Source organism: Columba livia, chromosome 2 (genome assembly GCF_036013475.1).
Source record: "Columba livia isolate bColLiv1 breed racing homer chromosome 2, bColLiv1.pat.W.v2, whole genome shotgun sequence".
Lineage (NCBI taxonomy): Eukaryota > Metazoa > Chordata > Aves > Columbiformes > Columbidae > Columba > Columba livia.
Window position 1 is genome coordinate 84,970,300 of NC_088603.1, and position 20,579 is coordinate 84,990,878.

At 35.5% G+C, this 20,579-nt stretch overlaps 1 protein-coding gene across 6 annotated transcripts in view; it reads left to right on the top strand.

The window, feature by feature from the left end:
• The window catches only part of DNAH5 (dynein axonemal heavy chain 5), a 151,561-nt gene that overhangs the window by 70,904 nt on the left and 60,078 nt on the right, over positions 1-20,579 (top strand). For all 6 annotated transcript variants that reach the window (XR_010470345.1, XM_065052638.1, XM_065052641.1 and 3 more), the window contains exons 27-42: positions 681-919; positions 1,741-1,981; positions 2,448-2,647; positions 3,447-3,600; positions 4,275-4,438; positions 5,087-5,243; positions 6,186-6,398; positions 7,211-7,435; positions 8,763-8,935; positions 10,035-10,213; positions 11,772-11,959; positions 12,533-12,727; positions 13,391-13,525; positions 14,348-14,455; positions 17,796-17,949; positions 19,981-20,127. Coding sequence is in view for 5 of the 6 variants with exons in the window: in XM_065052638.1 (XP_064908710.1) it covers positions 681-919; positions 1,741-1,981; positions 2,448-2,647; positions 3,447-3,600; positions 4,275-4,438; positions 5,087-5,243; positions 6,186-6,398; positions 7,211-7,435; positions 8,763-8,935; positions 10,035-10,213; positions 11,772-11,959; positions 12,533-12,727; positions 13,391-13,525; positions 14,348-14,455; positions 17,796-17,949; positions 19,981-20,127 (2,872 nt within the window). In the remaining variant the exon portion in view is untranslated. The remainder of the gene's footprint in view (positions 1-680; positions 920-1,740; positions 1,982-2,447; positions 2,648-3,446; positions 3,601-4,274; positions 4,439-5,086; positions 5,244-6,185; positions 6,399-7,210; positions 7,436-8,762; positions 8,936-10,034; positions 10,214-11,771; positions 11,960-12,532; positions 12,728-13,390; positions 13,526-14,347; positions 14,456-17,795; positions 17,950-19,980; positions 20,128-20,579) is intronic.

The following is a 20,579-nucleotide window of genomic DNA, read 5'->3' on the forward strand; positions in this document are numbered from 1 at the left end:
AGGCTGTTCTTATATTTGTTATTGTGTCTTTTCCTCAAGAATACAACTCTGCCCAATCTTCTTTCTTTCTCCTCCTTTTTTCTTCTTTTTTTTTTTTTTTTTTTATATTTTTTTTAATAGTATTAAAGGTTCCCATTTTTTCTTGTTGAAATGTTTCTTCTTACCATGATTAATTTATCTTCTGGTGATGCTGACTTTAATGTTTTTCCATTTTGCATAGTGCTACTCTTTTGGCTTCCTATGTTTCCCCAGTTATATTGCAATTGACAATTAAATTTTTTCTTCACTGCTTAAACAGTAGTAATTCTTACTACACCCTTTCAATGAAAGGATTGCACAGTATACTTGGAGAGGTAGACTTTGCTACATCCACTTTTCTTTGCATCTTTCCACCCCTTTCAAGTGAAAGCTTAGCATTTGTTTTTCTATCGCTGTGCGACATACAGTAAATGGCCTTCCTGTCAACTTCTAAATATGTGCCTCCAAGCTAACTAAAAGTTACTTTTCTCATGAAAATTATTGACAAAACTGTTGAAAGTGAAAGTTGTTAGTATGTCCTGTATATCTTTCTAGTATTTATTAGATTTTAATCACTAATGCAGCTCTAAACATAATGCCAGATCTTGAATACTGAGTATTTAATTTTATTTAAATTAATATTTTTTTCCTTTCTTTCTTAGAATCGATTTGATAATCTTTTTCGGAAATATATTACTTATACTGATGGGGAACATCTTTTTGGTTTACCTGTTACTCGATATCCTCAGTTACTTGAAATAAAGAAGCAACTGAATCTGTTACAGAAACTCTATAATCTGTATAACAATGTCATTAACACAGTTGGTGGCTACTATGATATTCTTTGGTCAGAATTAGACACTGAAAAAATTAACACTGAACTTCTGGAGTTTCAGAACAGGTGAGAAACTGCTGCTGTGGTAAAGATGCCTAAAATACTTTTGTTACTTTTTAAATATGATTATAATTGGTTAGCACCAATAATAATATCTGGGCATGTATGTGTTCATCGAAACATGAAAAATACGAATTTTAGTTGAAAAATATATCCATCACCAACTTCTTAAAATAAAGGAGCCAGTTTAAACTCTAAGTGTTGAGGATTATTGTTCCTTAGAGAGCTTCTTGGTTAACTTTTTTTAAATGATATTGGAATATATGTTAAAATTGCTATTTATTTTGTTCATGAAGGGAAATTTCACTTGTTTATTGTAATATTGTTATTCATGAGAGTTAGATTTACCCTAGATGTCTAAGGCAAGTTAGTGAATTGATGAATAGATTTCCTACAAAATGGGATATATTGCATGCATAGAAGCTGAACTTGTCATCAAACCAGGAATCAAATTATTTAAAGAATAAAAGCTGCATGTTTTGAGGAACAGGATTTTTTCGTAGAGCACAAAATGGTGCGTAGTATGAGTCTCACCAAAAGATGAAATCAAGATGTAAAGTGGTTTGATTGTTTTTTAAGATCACTTGGACAATTAGGCAGCTACACTCCTCAAGGGGAGCCTGTAGGTGCCTGCCCAGCTATCAGTCAATGAAACAGACTGCTAACAGATTTTCTCATATGTAGAATCATATACAGAATCTTCAAAATACAGGTAACCTGAATTTGGAATGTATGTGGTCTGCTGTTAAAACCATATGCTGTGGTTAAATGGGTAACAGAAAAAATATTTGAAACTGTTTGAAAAATCTTCCATTATTTCTACATAGATGCCATAAGCTTCCTCGTGGTGTAAAGCAATGGCAGGCCTTTTTTGACCTCAAGAAGACCGTTGATGACTTCAGTGAATGTTGCCCATTGCTGGAGCGTATGTCAAGTAAAGCAATGATGCCTCGACACTGGAAGCAGATTACGGATCTCACTGAACACACCTTTGATGTGGAAAGTGAAACATTCAAACTGAGGAACATAATGGAAGCTCCACTATTAAGATATAAAGAGGAAATAGAGGTATTGTGTAGGAAGAGAAATGGATGCATGAAACAAAACAATCTGTTTTAATAGCATAGGAGTAATAGTAGTAAGAAGGAAAGCAGAATATTTCTAAAGAAAGAATAGGAAAATGGACTGTCACTTCAGTTATATAATAAAATAGTGACACAAATACATTGTGGTGTCCACTCCTCTTTTTAAATCATGTTGCTTAGCCCTGGCTAGTTTGTGAGGGTGCCTTGCTTTGCAACATTAAGGATATGAAATGTAATCACTGTAGTATTCTTTTATTCGCTCCAAAGCTGACTGTATCACGATGTAGTATACAGCTTATTAGCTATGGTATTTGTATGTCTGTAGATCTTTCCACTTGATAAACAGTTGCTCATCAGCTTTACTAGGGTTAAAGGCAATATGTGTTAAATTTGTATACCAGTGACTTGAACTATTCATAGCTTGTTTTGACATCCTATTTATTTAAAAGGATATCTGCGTAAGTGCTGTGAAGGAGAGAGACATTGAGCAGAAGTTAAAACAAGTGATAGCTGAATGGGACAACAAAACATTTGTCTTTGCAAACTTTAAAACCCGTGGGGAACTTCTTTTAAGAGGTGACAGCATATCAGAAACAATTGCTACCATGGAGGACAGCTTGATGATTCTTGGCTCTCTCATGAGTAACAGGTAACGAGAAAAGAGTGGGAGGGGTGAAGGGGGAGATTAAAATATCAGGAAAAGGCTTTGTTTTATTGAACAAATCTATCTTACACAGAGCTGAAGGAACATAAACAGCTAGATAAAAACTAAGAGCTTGCCTGTCCTTGAGCTGTTCCTGGGATAGTTCTTATTGTCTGTACCCTTCCAACAAGTTCTTTTGAAAGCACGTGGATGCAGCTCAGACTTCCTGAATAATCAGCTGGCCAGTTTTCATCGATGGAAGAAAGTGGTGACGAGCACAAAGGGGAACACTGCCTGGTTATAGCAGGCATACTGTGGGTGCTACAGGCACTGCTACTCTGCCCCCTGTGACAGGTCACTGCTTCAGGCCAAAGGTGCTGAAAATCCCAGTTAAAATGAGCTTCAGTTTGTCTGGTTTCACATGCCAAGGCCTGCAGATAAAGCAAGGAACACAGAGTCTGATCAAAAGCAAGAGTTCAGTTGATAAGGATCTCTGGGAGTCTTGCAGCTACCAAGATGTTGCATAGTCCCTTTTTGAAACTGCTTTACCTTAGAGGAAAATCAAAGTCTTGCTCCTATTCAGCTTCTGTTGGATCAGAACTGTGCAAAGAACTGTACAAAGCAGCAAGTTGGAGTTGATTTGGCTTATAACTGTTAACTAGCTGAAGTAAAGTTTAAGTTGTTATGCTTACACTTGACAAAGAAAGAAGCGGCAAAATTATTCCTCATCCTTATGAATAATGTGTTGGCTTTCAAGAGACTTGTTTCCTTCTGAAATAAAGCAAGTGTCTTCTTTTTATTTTAGATACAACACCCCCTTCAAGACACAGATTCAGAAATGGGTGCACTATCTTTCCAGCACAACAGATATCATTGAGAACTGGATGACTGTGCAGAACTTGTGGATTTATTTAGAAGCTGTTTTTGTTGGTGGTGACATAGCAAAGCAGCTTCCAAAGGTTGTCAGACATGCCTTTTTCAGTTTGGTTTTCTACATTTTAAGAGTAAAACTTAACTGTGATGTCATAGTCAATGCAGAAACATAAACTTTGGAGGTTTTTTGGTTCTTAACAAAACTAGTCTTGCTAAGAAACTATGTAAACAATGCCAACAGAAGTATTGTGTTAGAAAGAATAATAAATTCTTGTAAGTTAGTTGATCTTTTTATTTCGAGATTGTAAAAATGTTAACCAATAAGTGTTTAATTTTTGTGCCTAGTAGCAGCCTAGCCTAGCTAGACTGACTTAGTAGTACCTACTGCTAGCCCAGTGGTACCTAGGAATCCTTATTTTGAACTTTTCTACATAGCTTTTCAAATTAAAAATTAACTCTAGTTTTTTGAAAAAAAAAATCTTTGAAGCATGCAATTAGAACATAATGAGTTTTCTGTCTTTTTCTCTAAGAATGACTGAAAGAGGAAGTAGATATCAGGCTTGACAGTCAAGTATAAAATAAGCTGAATTGTGTAAGGAGAAAGATATGTGCTTTTGTAAAATGAAAAGTCATGGGATTACTAGTGAGAGGATTGCTAGCAACGTTACTGGGTGCCACCTCTGCAAGCGAGTGCCTTTTCCCTCTTCTCTCTTCCTTACACCATCTATTCACTTCAACGTCCATCATCATGTTTCAACAGGAAGCAAAGCGTTTCTCTAACATTGATAAATCCTGGGTGAAGATCATGACCCGAGCTCATGAAACACCTAATGTTGTTCAGTGCTGCACTGGAGATGAAATAATGGGGCAGTTATTACCTCATTTACTAGAACAGCTTGAAACCTGTCAGAAATCACTCACAGGGTAAGATTACTACAAAGCCACAGTCTTGGGCAGATGATTGTGAATTGTATAACTAGAGAAAAAATAATTGTCCCACAGACTTTGTAAAGATCATGTTCTTATTCTACTAGGAATTCAGTTGAACTAAGCAAACAAGTTAGCAGGATGATACAACACCTCCAAAGAGATTGCTAGCAACTCACTGATAAGTATTTGGTTTGTGACTAATTTGTCACTCGCTGTCTGTCTGTGTGAAACCAAGGCTTATTTCAGCCTAGTATCAGTCCAGAAGGCAGTCTAGATCTGTATGTCCTGCTCAGACCCTTCATGAATCTGGGAGAAATTCAGCATGAGAACCTTAAATATCAAGTAATGGACTTCATGCAAAAACATTTTATTTTGGTTTAGTTTCCTTTATTTTTACTGGTTCTTACATTGTGGCAAATAATAAAAGCTTTCCATGAAATTATTTCTGATGCTAAAAGATTAGCTTTAAAGCAGGTGCTTAACATAAAGATATGATGGATAAGAGTTGTTGTCAGTGCTCCTGCTAAAAATTGTAGTGATACATTATGAGAAATGCCACCTTTAAAGAGGAAAGGATGCATACATTAACTTAATTCACTTACCATCTAACCCCTTCCCTGCCATTTTTTTTTTTAATTGCAGGTACCTGGAGAAAAAGCGCCTCCTATTCCCACGATTCTTCTTTGTGTCAGATCCTGCTCTCTTAGAAATTCTTGGCCAGGCATCAGACTCTCACAATATACAGGCACATCTGCTGAATGTCTTTGACAACATTAAAACTCTCAGGTTCCATGAAAAGGTATGTACTGCCCACACCTCAATATTATAATATTTCAAGCTAACAGTGAATGGTACCTGTTAAATCAGAAAGCTAACTGGGTGCATAGGGCATTCAGCTGTTTTACCAAGCTCATCAACTATTTGATGCTTCATAGGCTTTCTTAATTTAAGATTTACTTTCATATCCTCATTTACATGATAGGAAAACTCTATATAAGAGAACAAAACAAACAAAAATTTACACCGGTGCTTAGGTTTCAGAAAAAAAGCACCCAGGTACTGAACTATTTTCTGTAGCTTAATATAGGCTAGCATCCTCTCAGATAAGCTTCTGATTCCCTATGAGCAGATTTGTTTCTCTAGTTTGCCTGTATTTTTACTTTTTCATTCATTTATTGATTGTAAGAAAAAGTGTGTCTAGTCTCTTATCTGTTTCTGAGTTATCATTAATATCCATTCAAACAAATTGTTTGAAGAACAATTTTCTTACACCCTTTACAAGAAGAGATAACATTTTTTTTTTTTCCCCTGAGTATGCATACATTTTCTTAGAAATTTAGTACCTCCCCATGCATTTGGAATTCTGTTGATTGACCATGTTACTTAAATTTTGTGTTTCCATTACTTTGTACTGTATGGCTGTAAATTTTGTTAGAATATTAACCCACCAGTAATGGAGAAGGTTTCCTTTATTGTGACTGGAAAGTGGACCTTGTCATTGACATTTAAGTGAAATTCAGTAATTGTCAGTGTCCTGGGGTCTATCTCTTTGTTTTGTTTAAAGCCTTTCTGCACACCAAAAGTAATGATTTAATTGTTTTTGCATTTAACTTAACAGGTTGATATAATTTATTAGTTACCTGAATAAGTTTATTGAAGTGATGACAGGAAAATCAGAGAGTTATGGTAAAGATAATAATAAATCTATAAACACAAAATGTTCTTGCTTTGCTTTTGATAGATATATGATTGTATATTGTCGATTAGCTCACGGGAGGGTGAGACTGTAGAGCTGACTAGACCTGTAATGGCTGAAGGTAATGTGGAAGTTTGGCTCAATTCTCTGTTGAAGGAATCCCAGCTGTCACTGCATCATGTTATTCGCCAAGCAGCTGCACACATCCAGGAAACTAATTTTGACCTGATTGAATTTCTTTCTGCTTACCCAGCCCAGGTAATACCATTATTAAATCAATGCAGAATTGTTCACAGATCTGTAGTACATTGATATTTTTTTTTCTTGTCTTTGTATTGAAATTGTAGCCAGTGTTAGAAATGCACATTTAAATTGATCTTAATCACCTCAGTCTTTTAAATAAGTTATTCTTTACATATCTGAAACCAAAGGAAGAAAACTTACCCTGAATCACTCATTCGAAAACAATGCTGAATGTGATAAATTAATGCAATGGAGTTAACACTATTTCTTTAGAAGCTTAATACTTCATTACTGAAGGAAAAGTAGTAAAATTGTGTATTTGTTTATATATTCAGGAAAACGCTATACATTGCTGAAGATTTGATGATGAGGGTAGTGAGGAGGGAAAATTATTTTCTTAGTAGAAGCTTCTTCACTTGTGACTGGGAATGTTGTTGAAGAGGGAGTAAAGAGTTTGTGAAACGTTGAAAAAATATTTCAAATCAAAGCTTTAATTATTCACTGATTAGTTATTAATTATATAGTTAAAGTATATTAATTATATAGAGTATTTATATATATGCTGTAAATGATATTGAACAGTTGTATCAGCAGTGCAACACAGTCAATTTCTACAAGACTGAAGTGTGGACTTACTATGTGTTTATGAAAGGAGTTGGGACACATAAAACAGATGCAAGGGTTGAATGATCTCTATATGGATGCATGAAGAAATACTTTTATACAAATTGTAGAAGAACCATTTCTTTAGTTTATCTTTGTCTGTGAAAGTACATTTTAGTTGAAAGAGAAAAGATTATGAAGCATATACTTTTATGTTTCCTAAGGTTGGACTGTTGGGGATCCAAATGATTTGGACAAGAGACTCAGAAGAAGCTTTGTCTAATGCCAGGTATGACAAAAAAATTATGCGAAAGACGAACCAGCTGTTCCTGGATCTTCTAAACATGCTGATAGATATGACAACAAAAGACCTTAGCCCAGTTGAGAGAGTCAAATATGAGACATTAATCACTATTCATGTACATCAGAGGGACATTTTTGATGGTCTGGTAAGTACTGAAAAATTTTCAGTGAGTTATTAGGTGATTTGCACCTAAAAAAATATGAAAGGACAAGAAGAAGACATTAATAGTCCTATGAACTCCTGCCTTCTAAGCTGAATATTTAACTTCAGGACTGTCATGATTATGTGACCTGGAGTATTATAAAAATGCTGATGTTGCTTCAATCCATGTCTTAGTTTCCCTTTAAGTAATTCAGTGTTGTTGTGTGGTTTGTCTCTGCCCCCGCTCTGTCCCCAGAGCCGTAGAGGAATTTTATAATGCTTTGTGTCGGCCCACTTACATTAGAGGCCTCTGTTGCATGTTCAGTTCAGGACTTCTTTTTCCTCATACACTGTGTTGCAAGTAATTGTCCTTTCTCTGGAATTACATTGTGAGTTTCGAGGAGTAAATAGAATGAATGTAAAGTTGTAGTAGAGGAGAAAGTTTGAAGCTGGTTGAATCTGCTATCTGTTCTGTTCTAGTTTTAATAGCAAACCTAATTATTACTTAGGGATTTATTTATTCACTTCACACCTCATGCTGCCACAGAATACTAAAATTAGGGAAATTCGCATTTACGTCTTAAACAATCAAACTTAAAAGCCAACATACCTTTTTACTTATAGAAAGCTCTGGACCTGACTGAAATTCAGCTGAGAAAATAATTACTGAGTTTTAACTCATTGCTGATATGCAGGCACCTATCTTTTCATTGTAGAACCACTGGTTCCTGTTTATAATCAACTTATGTAAAGTATAATTTTTTAGATATAGCCTACAGGGTGTTCTTTTAATCCTGTTTTAGCATTCAGTTGGTCAACTTTGAATTACTCACAGGTCTGTTGAATATCTTAACTAATATCTGCACCATGACACTGTCTTGAAATACCTTTTCTCCAGTTTGCATGTGGTTTCATAAAATTCTTATGACTTTTTTTTAAGATCAAGTACATTACATGCTTCCTACTCATATGTAAAAATAAAATGGTAGAGATGAGTAAAAGAAATGGCAATTTTAATGTTAACTGAATTTAATGACTTTTCTTTGAGGCTTATAGACTGTTCATTTGTATTTAGAATTTTGACACACTCATCTAAAGCTTGAAATTTCTTTGCCTTAGTATGGGTTTCAGGGACAGCAATAACACCTTAGTAATTTTTGTGATAAAAATCAAGATAGGGTCTCCACTATTCTTGTGTTACTAGGTGTTTTTTAAGGATTTTATTGTGACTGAAGGGCTGTCTTTGCAGTACTACTTAGATGAGATAATGTAAATGCAAACATAAGTGTTAACCATGAATACTTCAACTTCTTCTTTCCCTCTTTTCTTAGTGTTGCATGCATATCAAGAGCCCTACAGACTTTGAGTGGCTGAAACAGTGTAGATTTTATTTTAATGAAGATTCTGATAAAATGATGATTAAGATCACTGATGTGAGTTTCACATACCAGAATGAATTCTTGGGCTGTACTGACAGGCTTGTCATAACGCCTCTTACTGACAGGTGAAAAGAACTGGTTTTATTCCTTTATTCTTTGATGCCAAACCTAGGCTTTTATAAGAGCAATTTATTCATTCCTATTGGGTGCGAAATATATCTGTGCCAAGTTTATCCTTCAGGATCTTATACAAGTCAATAATTCTACATAGAATTCATGCACAGAAACATTTTTGTTTCTGTGCCTTCCAATATGAATAACTTCTAGATTCATTTCTGCCATATACTTGTGTGATCCCCACACATATGATGTGTTGGACTCTGATTCTCCTGTATGTGAGTTTTGTATACCTGAGCAATAGGTACATCCAACAGATACAATATGCAGAGAGAGATACAGGTAAAAAAAAAGTGTTTACAGGCAAGCTAATGAAAACATCTAAGGAGGAATAGACAGGAAACCCAATTTTATTCAGCTGCAAGAGACTGGAGATCTTCGATCTAGACAGATGTTGAAGGAATTGCAGTTCTGTTACCAGAGAGGCCTACCTACCTAAATGGAATAGCATGAAGAATGCTTTGTAAGCTATCATTGTCAAAATAAGGGCATTTTTTAAAAACTTTTTATTCCATACAGCAAATTCTAGAGCTTCTCTTTAGATATGATTGTTAGCTGGTGTTTTACTGCATTACACATAGAAGTTTTATTTATGAAAATGTAATGCACTGTATGATCAAATTTTAAAGCTGGATGAGAAAGGAAAGTTTAGCTAACTTTCATTATTGTACTCCACAGTATAATGTAATTCAGAACTACTTCATTTAAAGTAATTCAGGAACTAGGCTAACCAAACTAAATTAGGCAGTATATCTGTATGTGCTTTCTTCCCTTCTCCTGAACTTTCAGATTGTTGATTATTGAGGATTATCTTTTGTTACACTTTATGTATGAGGAGACAAACCTTAATATTACCTGCATCAGAGGCTGAGTGAAAGGTTTTCCTTCTTACTGATTTAAATGGTAATTAGATGCATGTCATTTCAGCACTTTCCTTGCCTTCTTAAATCTGACCGTCATGTAACACAGTTATGTAAGTTCCTCTGTCACTATACAGAAAACTATGTGCTGCAGCCCATTAAGTGATGATATCCTGTTGCCTTTTAGATGCTACATCACTTTGGCTCAAGCTTTAGGCATGAACATGGGTGGAGCACCTGTGGGCCCTGCAGGAACTGGAAAAACTGAAACCACCAAAGACATGGGACGGTGCCTTGGAAAATATGTAGTGGTCTTCAACTGTTCAGACCAGATGGATTTCCGAGGACTTGGGAGGATCTTCAAAGGTAAGATGTGGACCAAAGGTAAGATGTTTGCCAAAAAGATCAACCATATACTGGAGTGCATTAAATACACTATAACTAAGCGGTCAAAAGAAGTGATTGTACCACTGTACTTGGCATTGGAGTGGCCTCACCTCAGGTACTGTGCGTGGTTTTGGGGTAACAATATAAGAAGCATGTAAAAATATTAGAATGTGTCCAAAGGAGCAAAAAAGATGGTAAAAGAACCAGAGGGTATGACTCACGAGGAACGGCTGGGTATACTAGGTTCGTTCAGCTTGGAGAAAAGTCATGCCTCCTTTGCTGTCTACAACTTTCACATGAGGGGAAGAGGAGAGGGAGGTGCTGATCTCTTTTCTTTGGTGTCTAGTGACAGGACATGAGGGAATGGCTTAAAGCCACATCTGGGGAAGTTCAGGTAGGATATCAGGAAAATGTTCTTCACTGAGAGCATAGTCATGCACTGGAATAAGCTCCCCAAGGAAGCAGTCAGGACTGCAAGCCTGACTGATCAAATAGTGCTTGGACAACTAACTCTTAGGTAGCCCTGTGTGAAGTCAAGAGCTGGACATGATGATTCTCATGAGTTCTTTACAAATCAGGATATTCTGTGATCATATGATTTTATGGACCATGTGAAAGTAACAAATGCTAAGAAAACATCTTTAAAAAACAAGGTCAATACATAATTAGCATGTTGTTCGCAGCCTTTTAATAAATGCAAGTAATGAGTATCTTCTTATGAATGTAAGATATGTCTGCAACACTGCCTCCAAGAAATAGAAATGTTTGAAGCATAAGACAGTTTATGAAAGGATAAAGACAACTAAAATAATCAAAGATGACTGTCAGTAGAGAAAGAAAAAGCTGTGAAATTTATTGCTGAACTGGTAGAAAGTCTTGGATTCTGTATTCAGTATTTAATCTTCTTCAAATGTCAAACTTATTAGTTTAAGGAAGTGCATGAGCAGCACTATATATGTTAAAAACAATTGGCAAAGCTCACTGCAGTTAGGCACCTGAAATTGTTATATGTCAGTCATGGTAGATGCCAAATTAGAGATCAAGTGGGGGTCTTTGACTATTACATTGTTGCAAGTGACTGTGATGATTTTTTTGTTTATTTTCCCAAAAATATCTGAGGAACAATGCAGTTCTGGCACAGACTGGCCCCTAAATTATTTCCAGGTGAAAGCAACTTCATTATTCATTTTAATCTGTGCAATAAGCTATTGACAACCCATCATATTTTCATAGACCTATCGGAGGGATTTTTTTTTTTTTTTGTGGGGGTAGGGAGGAACAGGAAAACATTCAAGATACTGAGAGAAGGAGCAGAAGAAATTGAAGGATTTCCTAGACAAGTTTGAGGACTTCAGGAACTTTGTGAATTCTTCCTTGAAAAAGAAGAATTCTTCCTTGTCCCTCTTCCCACCCTAAAAAATAAACTTTTTTTTTTTTTTTTCCTGAGGTGGATTAACCTGAATTTTGGCTTATGAATTGCAGCAAAAAAAGATTAACAGCATAACGGTCAGATGCTTAATTGCTTTTCTCTTTGAAGGTCTCGCTCAGTCTGGCTCCTGGGGTTGCTTTGATGAATTCAATCGTATTGATTTACCAGTACTATCAGTAGCTGCACAGCAAATTGCAATTGTATTAACATGTAAGAAAGAACATAAAAAAAGCTTTATTTTTACTGATGGTGATAATGTGGAAATGAATCCAGAATTTGGCATATTTCTTACTATGGTAGGTATTCCTTAAGTTACAAATATACCAGTGATGATTGTACAATAATTGCTTCTAACCTGGTGTGTTAAATGTACTTGCTAACTCTTATGTCACTCTGCTGTTTAGAATTCACTGGGAATTTGAGAACATTGAGCATTAATACAAAGACAGTTTACAGGGTCCTGTTTCAAAGACATCAGGCACATGCAATTATCAAGTGCAGCCAGCGTTGTAAATACAACTTATCTCAATGTCAGATTACTTCTGCATGCTACATTCTGTTTCCCAAAGTTTGCTTTTTGCCACAACTATAGACGATGAGAGAGATATAGGTAGAAATAGCCAGTAAAAACAAGGCCTGTGAGATAAATACAGATTGAAAGTGTTTATGTGGAACATTTTTGATACATCATGGATGTAAGAGAGGCTAATATGCTGTAGAGCTATGGTGGTAAATCTGCATGGCAATTCATTTTTACATGTGATTTAAATCCAAAACCCTTTTTTTGTCTAACCAGATTACATGTTCCTTTGCTGATTCTTCTGTTTGTGCAAGGTACACTCAACTTCAAAACCTGTTTTTCTCTCCAGAATCCAGGATATGCTGGACGGCAAGAACTTCCTGAGAACTTGAAGATCAACTTCCGTTCTGTGGCTATGATGGTTCCTGATCGTCAAATCATAATTCGTGTTAAACTGGCTAGTTGTGGTTTCATTGCTAATGTTGTATTGGCAAGGAAATTCTTTATGCTGTACAAGCTGTGTGAAGAACAACTGTCAAAGCAGGTGATTATTTTCATATGAGGAAAAGTTATCTTAGGGAAGAACTATATAAGGTATCACAAATTATTAATGTCTATGTGAAGAAAATAGAAAAATTTAGTTTCTTTAGGTAAGCTAAATGACACCTGCGGTGTAGTAGTGCAACCCTCTGCTCACCTGCAGGTCAACTCCTGTTACAGGTTATCTGTGCAAGAATGGAACTGTCACTCAGAACACTGTTATTAAGATTTAGCTTTAATGAATGGTGATGATTGAGACAAATGAAATGCTTATATATTAGTTGGTCTTATAGAGTGGCTTGAAAGGCATTTTGTTTGTACTGCCTGTGCTGTTTAGATGTTTCTCAATTAAAGTCAAAGGTCCACAGAGAATTCAAAATAATATGGGCGGTTTATTTCTTAATAGTCCTTGGAACCTTATTTTGGTTCAAAGACTTGTGATTACATTTATTTTTCCTCTCACACCTTACAGCTTAGTAGATGGTAACAGAGGTGAGGAATGAAGTCGCCCATAGTCATACAGCCAAAAACTAGTTGTTGGATGTTACGAGACATTTGTGCCACATGTACCACTTCTCATACATATCCATATCTTAAATGATAAATAAGAATTGTTTAATCCCTGTTAACTAAGGGAAAAATTTCCCAAACTTTGCATATCTTGTAGGTGCATTATGATTTTGGCTTACGGAATATATTGTCGGTGCTACGTACGTTAGGAGCAGCAAAAAGAGCAAATCCCACAGATACTGAATCTACAATTGTAATGCGTGTGCTGAGAGACATGAACTTGTCTAAACTAGTAAGTTCTGAGTGCCTTTTAAATTAATTTAACTGCATTTTTTAGCTACATGGGTGTTTTTGAAATACAATTTAAATCTGTTAAGGTGATCACTAGAAGATTGGATGTGGCATTTATGCAGAAGCTAGCCTGGAAATGTTCAGTTTTCTGGATGACCTGGGTTACTAGTTTTGGCTGGGATAAAGTTAATTTTCTTCTAGTACCTTATATGGGGCTGGGGAGGGAATGAGTGAAGGGCTGTATGGTGCTTGGCTCCCTACCTAGGTTTAAACAACAACTTGAATTGTTTGGCAATTTTTCACATTTTTCTCCTGCTACCTATAGAAATAAGTGACCAAATAGAAGTCTATAAAGTAACCTCTTTAGAACCTCTGATCTAAAATATTTAGTCTCTTTCAAAATAATCTGTTTTTTTGTAGTAATGAGAACCATCTTATCTGCCTTAAATAGCTAACAAAACCTTTCTGTTGCTGTGATGCTTCATTTGCTTTATTATCTTTTTTTACACCTTAGACACATAATTTACTACTTGTATAAGTGTTGTTATTAAAATCAATTAATTTAATCAATTTAATAATTTAATCAATTCAGTCTGTATGCTAGCAGTTTACTTTCAATAACTTTTGATTATTGAAAGCATCACATAATCTCCTTCTGCTGTGTCCTGTTAGTGTGTTTAGCACCTAGAGGGTTGCCACAGGTGGTCCTTTATGTTTTCCAGTATTTCTTTAGATCTGCAAGTGTTAGAGATTGTTTTGTAAGATGCTCAAATAAATAAAATAGGTTTTAATCTGTGTTTTTTTCATCCCTGATTTTCACTAGATTGATGAAGATGAACCCTTGTTCCTGAGTCTAATTGAAGATCTGTTTCCAGATATCCAACTTGATAAAGTAGCCTATCCTGAACTGGAAGCTGCCATTGACAAACAGGTAATGTTTTCTTGGTCTGTGCTGCTGTGGCATAACTGTCATAATGTGACATCTAAGAAAATTATTAGTATTGGATCTACCCACGTGGTAATAGTGTTTTACAATTTAGAGGCTGAGTAAGCTTTTCTATAAATCTTTACCATTGGCATATTATTACTAATCTTATTCTTAAGGATATCACTGAATTGTGATTGTGGTGTCCAGTGGTTTTTTTTGTGGGTCATTTGTGGTGACCAGTTTGAAAAATGCACATATGTACACTTGCCTTATGTGACCAAGGATTTAAGATTTGTATCAAGTCTGACAATTGGAACATGAGCATGAGAAAAAAATAACCTAAGATGACATTTCTGCTATTTCTTCTCCCAGTAGATCTTTTGGAACATTTTGATAGGGCCAACTTAAGAACACCCATGGAAAATAGAAGGCTAATGAAATATATACACTTAAATGATCACCTCTATTAAACTTGCCTCCAGAATTTTTGTAATTCCTCAGATAATTATCTAATAGATAAACACAGACATAAAAAAATCAAAAACCCCATAAAAACAAACAAAATCCCTCAAATGAAAAAAATGAAGATCAGAAGTACATTCCTGAAGAATTTGAGTTACATGTCTTTTCATTGACTTATATTTAATATGATTAGATAAAAGTAGAGAGTTCTGATTCTGGTTTTCCAAACAAGGAAGAGTTAAATCATCAGCTAATGTTTATACAACTGTTTTGCTTACTGTAGTTTATCCAGTTGACTCTTAAAAAGGACTCAGAAATTAACCTTTTATTAGGCGAAACTATGAAGAAATTGAATCTCATGCTTTAAGTAATCATTTTCTAATAAATTAAAAAGCGGTCTTAATAGCATGTTCTTTGTAGCCCTTCTCTTGGTGATCTTTGAAGCCAGATATAGAAAATGTCAACCCTTTTTACAGCAAACCATTATCACTTGCTTGTAAGTAGGATGTAATGTCAGCCCATGCTGAAGCAGTGTTGGAAATCTGAAGAGCTTTAGGCATAGTAATTATCTTATGTAAAACAAAATCTATCAAAAGTTCAGATCTAGGAATCTCATGGTGCCTTTTTAGGGCTATGATAGTGTTTGGAAATTTTGTTAGCTTATTATGACATATTTTTCTCATATTGTTAAAACTGAAAATCTGGAGAAACCAGAAATGGTAGGCCATCTTCTTTGTCTTGAAAGTAAATCAAAGTTCTGTTGAGTGGAGCTCTTTAGTGTGTTTTCAGAGCTATAATGACTGAGTACAATGGAAACAGCTAGGTTAGGACAGAATCCAGTTCAAGAGGAATATTTTTATTAGTGAAGGGAGACGGGAGTTGTTGGGAAAAAAATAAGGATGAAGAAATATTTGTTATGTTTTTCTATGTTTATATCTTGCAGTGGGTTGACCCCAGCTGGCAGATACACCAACATCCAGACACTTGCTCACTTTCTCCCAGTGGGTGGAGGGAGAGATTTGGAATTGGAAAAGAGAGGAAAAAAGCTCATGGGTCTAGATCAAGACAGTTTAATAAAGAAAGAAAAAGAAACAAGTGATAAAAAAGCAATTGCTCACCACCAACAGACTGATGCTCAGGCAGTTTCTGAGCAATGGAGACTCTGGAGAAACTTCCCACAGTTTTATTGCTGAACATTATGTTTTCACTGCAGGGGAGCTAGACTAGATGACCTTTAAAGATTCCTTTCCATCTCAAACTATTCTATGATATGGAGTATCTCTTTGGTCAGTCAGAGCCAGCTGTCCCAGCTGTGTTCCCTCCCAAAGTCTTGCCCACCCCCAGCCTACTTGCTGATGAGGTAGTGTAAGAAACAGAAAGCCTTGATGCTGTGCTAGCACAGTTCAGCAATAGCCAAAACACTGGTGTGTTTTCAATGCTGTTTTGATAACAAACCTAAAACATAGCACCATATAGGCTACTATGAAGAAAATTAAATCCACCCCAACCAGAGCCAGTGCCTATGTACAACTGTTAACAGAGGTTCTTTTGAGTACATGCCAAGTCTGCTTGTGAACATACTCCTTTATCGATAGGGCAATATCTAGTCTACAAGATTATTATAGAATCCATCAGCGTTAGAGATTGCTAAGAAAAGGTAAGTCTCCACTGACGGTGTTAGATTAGAGTGAAGGAATAGCTAACATGACCATCTTGTTTTATGTAAAGAAATAATTTCAGATACGTTATGTCAGTAAATCAGTGGATTTTGGATATATTACCGTATATATATATACGGACACTGGAAACAAGTCAGAAGGCTATATTCTATACTGGAAAGAAAGGCATCTTGACTGGTTTGGTGTCAACTGCAAGAGTTGTTAAAATGTAAACTATAACAGAATTTTATTGCGTATCCAGGAAAATGGTGCATCTGATGTCTTTGTTATGCTTTGCAAACTTCATTGCTTTGGCAGTGGCAGCTCATGGCAATGAGGAGTCAGTGGCAGCATATACTTCATGGTTGCTGTTGATTAATTCGTCTTGTGCTGCCTTCTGTTCTTGGCTTCCTTGGACAGTGAGACAAGTTGAACTGACATAGGCTTTAATATGCAAGTAATATAGCAAGTGGTAGTGCCAGTTCCATGATTTTTAACTGAACATGTGACAGTAATCGTAGAAGTTAGGTATTATCAGTAAAATTTTTCTGAGATTTTTTTGTGGAATATTATTTTTAAAACAGAAATTACACTTGAATTAAAATATAATTATTTTGAGAGCTTCACTTCTATAACATGATCTTGAGTGGTTTTTTTTTTTTTTTTTTACAGTCAAAAATATATAGTGTCTTTTGAATCCTTAGGAAATAGTTCTAGTTTTCTCTGCTGGCTAAAGACTTTCTTGTTCACTTCCAGCTGAGTCACTTTCACAAGCAACAGCACTACCATTATAGTAAGATAATTTATTTGAGCTTGGAACTAGTAAAAAGTAGTAAACAAGCATATGATATTTGATTGCAAACCATCATATCTTTTCTTGGAATGAGGCTGTTAAGAAGTTACTCAAAGGTCTGTCTGTAAACTGAGAAATATTTAACAAAATGTTTTACTGAAAAAATGTGGGCATTTAGAAACATGAGTCATCATCATCATAAAAAGCCAACTGTTCTGAGAGTCAAGTGAAAATGCTGTGTGGCTATTAAAGACATTTGTAGGAAGTGCGTTTCTAAAATTCTTGACTTTTCCTTAAAATGACATTTCAACCCCAAGAAAAGCTAAAAAGAAAAAGAAAAAAAAGAGATGGTCTATCTTCTTTTATTTTTCTCTTGTGCACTAAACCAGCACTAATTTGGTTGTCTTTGATTTTCTTTCACTATCTATAGGTGGAGGAAGCTGGACTTGTTTGTCATCCTCCTTGGAAACTGAAACTTATCCAACTTTTCGAAACCCAGAGAGTAAGGCATGGACTAATGACACTAGGACCTAGTGGTACAGGAAAAACTGCTTGCATCCATACTTTAATGAAAGCCATGACAGGTATGTGAGCATTTGTATTATGAACTGTTTTTAAATTGCTATATTGTAAACTTTAAACCATGTTGCTTCACAGAAAGCCTCAACTACTTAACTGTGAGAAAATATCACTGGAAGAATCAGTTTCTGAGTTGTAATATTAATGATTATAGTAAAACCCTTTAAGAGCTTGAAAATGTCTTACATTCAAAGCCATATAATACATATTACCTTACTTATATCAGAAATTCTTATTCTAGAAACAATGAGAAAGAGAGAAAGAGGTGCACTGTCTTCGTAGGCAGCTAAAACAAGTGATTAAAACATCTCCCAAGTTTGGCTGAGGTAATGCTGAAATTTTCCCCTAATCATAGAATAGTTTGAGTCAGAAGGGACCTTCAAAGCTCATCTAGTCCAACTCCCTGCAATGAGTGGGAACATCTTCAACTAGATCAGGTTGCTCAGATCGCCGTCCAGCCTGGCCTGGAATATCTCCAGGGGTGGGGCATCTACCACCTCTCTGGGAAACCTGGGCCAGTGTTTTATCACCCACATTGTAAAAAATTTCTTCCTCATGTCCAGCCTGAATCTCCCCTCCTCTAGTTTAAAACCATTACCCCTTGTCTTATTGTAACACACCCTGATAAAAAGTCTGTCCCCATTTTCTTTTAATTACTGGAAGGCTGCAACGATGTCTCCCTGGAGCCTTCTCCAGGCTGAACAACCCCAGCTCTCCCAGCCTGAATCACAAGTATTTAGTACTTTTTGAATACAATTCAAGTGACAGGATCTTTATCTGCAGTATAAAATAACTACTTCTATAATTTGTTTCTGCTAGGATATAGTTCCCGTTTTAGGCAATGACAGAGTCTTCAAGTGTATTCATTTTATGTCCTGGCTGGACACTTGAGGAGTGTGTGTTTTTGTTCTCTGTATTTCTGACATAATTATTAGGTGAAGAACTTATGTTTGATCTTATTAAATTAAAAGCTCATAGCTAGGGGAGAAAAATCTTTTCTTTTGAGGTAAGATTGTGTTACCTCATTTCATAGGCTTCAGCAGGCTGCTTATACAATCTTACAGAAATTGATAGTTTCTGTAAAAAGTGGTTCAGCCAGTCTCTCATCCACACAGTACCTTAGTGCGCTTAAGCAATACTCTAAGCTCTGCATTGCAGTGACTGTTCCATTTAGGATAAAAAGCAGAAAGAACAGATAGTTGCATTATGCCATTTTCCCGTGTTTCTGTAGCACTGAGATGTGAGCCACTACCAAGATAGAGCTGCCACAATACTTTTTTCAAGCTAATCTTTTGGCATAACCTCGTGAAATGTAAAAGTACATGATTTGCCAGGCTTCTATCTGACATGATAGTGAACTCTGACTGTAATTAAGATTTTCAGATAAGCCATTTTTTTGCTCTTTCTTTTTTAGCTCTTTCTATTAATGGCTCCTGTTTAAGTTTTAATATTGGGTTTTCTAAAGGTGTCTGGCATAGGAATTTTTAAGTTGTTAATGAGGAAAATATAAAGATTATATGATCATGGTATGGCTTGATAGAATTTATCTGCCTAAGGGACTTAACTGGTATATGCCAATGTCATATACTTTGTTTATTCCAAGATGTATACAAGTGCACAACAGGGGAAAACAAAAAACAATGAATCATGTGGAGCATCTGCCTGGTATTTAGTCACTGAATTTTAAAAATGTACATTCAAATCAAAGGCTTTAAAGCTCTGTTGTTTGATAAGCCTTCAAAATATTAAACTAAACCTTTAATAAATTTCATCTTGCTCCTCTTCTGTTCCTGATGAATCTATGAAATGTGAATTGTACTTTCAAAAGTTTCAGAACTTCTACTTTAAATTTTGATGGCTCCAATTAACAAATATTGATGTATAGCAAGAAATAAGTTTTGCAAATAATTATACAACTTCCTATAATGCTGAATGCACATGAAACCATACATTTGGGTGTAATTAATTTGAATTTATCAAAGTTCTCTGACTATTAAAAAGCAATACCAAAACTAACAGATGATCTGCTTTCATAGATTGTGGACAGCCACATCGTGAGATGAGAATGAATCCTAAAGCTATAACTGCTTCACAAATGTTTGGTCGTCTCGATGTGGCAACAAATGATTGGACAGATGGCATATTTTCAACACTCTGGAGAAAAACTTTAAGAGCCAAGAAAGGTATGATGTAAAACAATTCTCTCAAAAAAAAAACCAAGCTGAATGACACATCTTTAAAAAACATTAGCAGACTTATTTTATACTGGTATACTCTAAAATATTTTGGTTCTGTGAAGATTTCTACCTGGTCTCCAGCTGCCATACAACAAGGGTGTGAATCTCCTCTGTGTCATACCTGCTAGACCTGCACATATCATAGTCCATCTCAAATGGCACTAGATAGTTTTGTTTAGACAACCAGTTTCTGCCTAAAATAATGCTGGCATATATTCTTAGACTGCTATTTTAAGTAATAAGAGAGGCCTTGATAGTTTGATGCTAGACAGATTCTTCCTTGTTTTCTCTGAATATTAGTATTTGACCTTATCATTAGGCCTTAAGGACTAAAGGAAAAAAACAAGAACAACAACAAAAATACAAGCAAAAAAAAAACCCCAAAAAACAAAAACCAA